At 34.1% G+C, this 6,480-nt stretch overlaps 1 protein-coding gene across 1 annotated transcript; it reads left to right on the forward strand.

Annotated features, from left to right (window-relative positions):
- The first annotated feature begins 1,481 nt into the window (after positions 1–1,481).
- LOC147677609 (uncharacterized) lies at positions 1,482–5,003 on the forward strand. The gene is made up of 3 exons (XM_086946478.1): positions 1,482–1,919; positions 4,446–4,661; positions 4,740–5,003. Exons 1-3 carry the CDS (start codon positions 1,482–1,484, stop codon positions 5,001–5,003), a joined length of 918 nt encoding a protein of 305 aa, XP_086802604.1.
- The last annotated feature ends 1,477 nt before the right edge of the window (positions 5,004–6,480 follow it).

Below are 6,480 nucleotides of genomic sequence, written 5' to 3' on the forward strand. Positions count from 1 at the left end.
CTCGCGAAATAGAACCAGACTCAAGTATAATACAAACTATACCATACATAATGTCTACTAACAACAAAGTTAATAAAGTAAATAACAATGTTTTAATGCAACACATAAAAACTATCCAATGTATACTATAGTAGCAATAGATACAGTAGCAGCAGACCTAAGTGCAGAAGTAAAAGAAGCAAAATTACAAAAATTGCCTGCAAATTCAACACAAACAATGGGCTTGCCAAAGATATTAAATATTGCCATTAAATTACGTTATGATCTAACTTCTAATATTAATGTAAATGATGGTTTAACTAATGATGCAACAGGTATAGTTGAATATGTAGATAATACAAATAATATTCCAATTGTTGTTTGGGTACATTTTGACAATCACAAAATAGGCACACAAACAAGACAACAAAACAAACACCTGTACAATACAAATATTTCTCATACTTGGACACCAATACTACCAATTTCTCGACATTTTCAATATAGCAAGAAATGTATAACAATAATACGGAAACAATTTCCATTACGCCAATCATCTGCACGCACTATACATAGAACACAAGGTGAAACAATAGAACCTTATATATACATTTTAATAACAGCAAAACACATCACTTACATTATGTAGCAATCAGCAGAGCAAAGTCTTTAAAAAACATATATATTAAAAATTTTAACACACTTAAAGGTTCATGAAGAAATGTTCTGCTTAAAAACATATGTTGTTACAAATATCAATAACACAAATACACCAATATAACAAATGTTTTACAATTATAGCACATAACATAAGATCATTGCAAAAGCATTTCAAAGCAATGAAAGCTGATACTAATATATTAAATGCTGACATATTATGTTTAACTGAAATCAATATTACACACAAAACACCTTGCAAAACATATAGTATTGATCAACATGATTGTATGCTATTTGACAAATTTTATAACAAACATTCAAAACATGGAATAGCTATATATTACAAAAAACAGCATATGATACATCCCATATTTCCAACAGAACAACAAATTGACATTTTGCAATTCACACAAACAATGAACAACACACAATACCTGATAGTAATTATATACAAACCGCCCAAAGTTGCAATACAAGCATTGTAACAATATTAAGTACTACATTAAATGCATATCCACATCATAAATATGTCATAATGGGTGATTTTATTACTGATTTACAACAAGAAACACACAATAGCAAATTGTTATTAAGTTACATGAAAACACATTTTAATTGCGAACAAAAAATAAACACACCTACACCAGACTACAACTCTTTGCTAGACCACATTTTTACAAATGCACATCTTACAAATTACGGCACATTAGAATCATATTACAGTGATTACAAACCAATATGGATAGCTATTTGAATAAATGCATTAGATTGTTACCTTTACAAATTATTCGTTTTAAATGATTGGCTATAATGTTTCTTAATTACTGCATTATATTGTACAGATGATTTCCATTGAAGAATTGAAGAACATCAAACAAGACGATACAAAGCCATACCAAAAACCAATACGTGTCAACATCATTAGATGTTCATCAAAGACTTATTATCGAAATGCTAAACAAGAAAATAAAGTTTTATACCATATGTCTTTAGCTGATGAAACTGGCTATATAAAAGCAACATGTTATAATGAAGATTACCATAATCAAACAAAAGAACAAAATGGAATGATAATTCGCAATTATATTATCAAAAATGGCCTATTGTTATTAACAAAACAAACAAAGATTGCAAGAATGCCACCACTTACAATTTCAACAGCTATTATCCAGGAGGCTGAATACATTTTACAGCCACCGGCACCACCAGTGTCTCCAATAAAGGCTGTACGAGGAGCTACTGTGAAGACACTACTGAGTGTGTCAGGGACAATAACCGAGGTAAGCTACATCCCATTACTTTTTTAACTGCAGACATTTGCCTATCTTTCTTCCCCCCTCTAAAAAATGAAAATGTTACAACTGTATAGCTATAACTAATTGTCTCTAATGAAATGCACTTTGAAATGTTTTTAATTATGGATTTTAATAGTCAACTTGCAACATTACAATGCTCATTTTCAAGGAACTATTTTATAATGTTTACTATAGCCTCCAGAACAATGTTTTTTTTTACCATTAGCCCAACATCCTATGACATTCAGAAAACAGCAATTAACTACCAATATGAAGTAAGTAAAGCGCTTTATATATGTTACTATTTGCAAAATATTGCTAAATACAATGCAAATCACCTATAAACAGCATTTGCCTGTTTCAAACAACTACTTGTACAACAAAATCAAATTGTACAATGCTAATTGCAACAAGTAATTGTTACACAATTGCTTTTTAGGGGTTGCTCTGGCTTCCTTGCTTCTTGTTCGCTAACTTACAATACGTGCCTTATGCTATTCATTCCTTTACAACAAACCATCCATTTCATTACACAACTTGAAACCTTCTACTGCTACAATTACATAGATTTCTTTTTTTAACTTTAGTCTATAAAACAAGTAATTTTTTTAATTCTCCACACATCTTATGCTACTCACAAAAATGCTCTCAATGTTGCCCCCCAAATTCCCTTTTTTGTCTGTAAAAGCACTGCAACTAGTGTATTACATGTTTTTAACAAAACAGCAAAGTATAATAGTTGTGTTTCTTTTGCATACTGCATTTTCATTATTGCACACAACTAAACTAATTGCTACCCGTTCGCTTTTTTTACTGTTGTGATTCCCTTTCTTTTTATTTCACAACTTACAATCTGCTTCTTTTACTGCTCCCACTCTTGCAGTTTAGATAAATTTAAAAAAGAGCTTGCGACATTGCAACTACTCACATTCCAACAATTAAACAACAATCCAAGGTAAGTAAAGTAGGTTATATATTTCACTATTTGCAGAAAATACCTAACTACAGTGACGCTCACATACAAACAGCATTTATCTATTTCAACAACTACTTGTAAACAACTCAACAAGTAATTGCTACACAATTGCTTTTTAGGGGTTGCTCTGACTTCCTTGCTTCTTGTTTGCTAACTTACAATACTTGCCTTATGCCATTCATTATTTTATGGTACAAAAGGCAGTGGTGATGGACGGAGCATCTGAATCAATCAAACACTCACACCCAGTCAAAAGATCTGGGTTTAATCCATCACCTTTCTTTAGCCCACTCTGCCACCCCAGTTCAGACATGGCTATATGCAAATCAGTCTGACCCTGTGCCTCATGGGAACAGTCCAGCCCGAACTGCCAAGCCATGTCTTCCCTGGACCGGAAACAAGCTTCCAGGGTCCGGTTTCTGGCATTCCAGCCGTCTTCAGCCCGGCTTGCTTGAATCCAGTGGCCAAGTGAGCAAGGGACTCACGTCTGAGCATACCCTGCCACACTTATGGCGGCCAAAAGCGGTACAAAAGGGGGTGGTGATGGACGGAGCATCTGAATCAATCAAACACTCACACCCAGTCAAAAGATCTGGGTTTAATCCATCACCGTTCTTTAGCCCACTCTGCCACCCCAGTTCAGACATGGCTATATGCAAATCAGTCTGACCCTGTGCCTCATGGGAACAGTCCAGCCCGAACTGCCAAGCCATGTCTTCCCTGGACCGGAAATAAGCTTCCGTTTCATTACACAACTTGAAAGTTTCTACTGCTACAATTAAATAGATTTTTTTTCAGTAGTCTATAAAACAAGTCATTTTTAAAATTCTACACACATTTTATGTTACTCCCAACAATCCTCTCAATGTTGCTCTCCCAAATCCAATTTTTTGTCAGTAAAAGCATCCCAACTACTATATTACATGTTTATAACTAAACAGCATCCCAACTACTATATTACATGTTTATAACTAAACAGCAAAGTATAATAGTTGTGTTTCTTTTTCATACTGCATTTTCATTATTACACACAGCTAAACTAATTGCTACCCGTTCGCTTTTCTTGCAGTTGTGATTCCCTTACTTTTTATTTCTCAACTTACCATCTGCTTCTTTTACTGCTCCCACTCTTGCAGTACAGATACATTTAAATAAAGAGCTTGCAGCATTGCAACTACTCACATTCCAACAATTAAACAGCAATCCAAGGTAAGTAAAGTACTTTATATATTTAACTATTTGCATAAATTACCTAGCTACAGTGACGCTTACGTACAAACAGCATTTATCTATTTCAAGAACTACTTGTAAACAACTTAACATTGTTCTCTGTTATTTGTTTAAGCTAATAACTATCAATTTGATGTTTTTGTTACTCTGATTTTATTTAATCAAATCAGCAGCAATATCTTTAGTATGCTTTTTCAAAATGTTAAAATTTGTACATATGAAACAACATGCAAAGAACATATTGTTTTTGTTTGAATACAACTATATTCAAGAACAGCAACAAATCACAATTTTATGTACTACAGGTCGAAGCTACAAAGAATATATTTGCCGGGGGACAAGAAACCAAGATTAGGAGTATAACAATTAATGATGCTACCGACTCTGTGAAAGTTAGTCTCTGGAGAGAAGCAACAGATTTTACAGTCGAAATTGGGAAATATGTACAGATAACACATCTGACTGTACATGGATTCAATGGAGAAAAAATATTAAACACGACTAGACACACTACAGTACAAGTAAGTAACATTTTTAAACCTGTCATACTGCAGAAAGAAAAACACAAAATACTTTATATTAAAACACTGTCTCTATAGGTCATACAGCCACCAAAGGAAAACATTACCGTTACATTATTTGGACTCGAGAAAACATACCAAGAAAAAAGCATAACGACAGTGCAAATAGAAGAAAGTGAAAATTTTCAATCTATGGACATAAATAATACAACTTTGATGGACATCTTAGACATTGCTACAGATACAGAAGACTTTGAAGATGCTTTAATGCCGCTTTTACCAATAACACTAAATGTACTGTTTTGCAATGGATGCATAACCAACATAATTCAACAAATGTAACAGCATAACAAAAAGAAACAATTTTTGTATACTGCAAGAAGCTGCTTTTTGGAGAAAAAAAAAGCTAACACATAATATTCTACTTTTTGCATGCTGTGTAATTTTACAGTTTTTAGCACAATACTAGTACGCAACTATTTTTACTTTACTCTACATTACTTCGTTTTTATTGTACACATTATTACAAGTACTGCACCTATACATTAAGTTTTCAAGCATTCCTCAAAAAATGTATATTTGACAAAACAAAAAGACTATTGCAATGTTTCTTTGTATAACTTTCATGCCTGCTATGCTTTATATACAGAACAGCTTGCATTTAACTGAATAATACTTTATTACTTACCTTAACAACAACAATGTATATACAATTTTTCATATTATTTACAAAGAAACAATTACTACACAACGCGTATGTAAGAAAAAAACAATTTTGCACACCATGTTTGTGAGTTTCTAAATTGTACAAAATTGCCAATTGCATGTAAATACAGAAATGTCTTTTTTTAAACAATTAAAATATGTACCATTTCTTAAGAACCATCATTCTAATGTTTCTTTTATACAAACAGAAGCTATGCCCACAAACATATATTCAATTATTGTTTGTACACTTACAAATAATCATCTTGCCGAATGCTAATTTTTCTCTTTGATTATATTTTACTTGCTCTTTTGTCACTTTGGACATCTATTCACCTGGCTTCCCAAACAACTGTCCTACCTACAGCCACACACCCTTACTGCCCACTGCCCATTCACTGCCCCACCTCCCGATTGTATTGTTGTACTGTCACCACCCCTATGCTAACACTCACAACTCTTGTATGCTGTAAGCACACATGCAGATCCAGACCTACTGCTCCCTGGTACTCAGCGGAGCTCCGGGAGAAAAAATGTCACTGCAAGAGATTAGAAAGAAAATGGCGCCTGGGGTACGCCGAGTTAGAAAAAAACATTTACAGAGAAGCTATCAGAAATTTCAAAAAGGAGATAAAGAGTGCACAAGCTCTGTATTACACACAAAAAATCACGGAATGCAATTCCAATTCAAAAGAGATCTATCAGATTGTGAAAACCCTCACCAAACTTCCTCAATCCCTGTCTGTTAGTAACAATTCACAAGCCCGCTGTGACGATTTAGCAGATTTCTTTTTTCATAAAATTGATCGCATTTATTCATATTTCTCCTCGGACTGTGATTTAAATGGCCCAATGAACACTCCGATGACTTCTGTACAGAGCACTATGTGTAGTCAATCACCCTCGCTAGGTGAGTTTCCCCTATTACATTCAGAATCACTTGCCACTCTAATGACGCAAGTGAAATCGGGATCCCCTAGTGACCCTGCCCCCCCACGCATATTGGTCACCGTTACTCGAACCATCCTTCCTACCCTGCTAGAAGTACTGAACGCCTCAATTGCCACTAGCATGGTACCACCTGTGTGGAAACAGGCTATGGTGCGGGCACTTG

Source organism: Lissotriton vulgaris, chromosome 12, assembly GCF_964263255.1.
Source record: "Lissotriton vulgaris chromosome 12, aLisVul1.2, whole genome shotgun sequence".
NCBI classification, from domain to species: Eukaryota; Metazoa; Chordata; class Amphibia; order Caudata; family Salamandridae; genus Lissotriton; species Lissotriton vulgaris.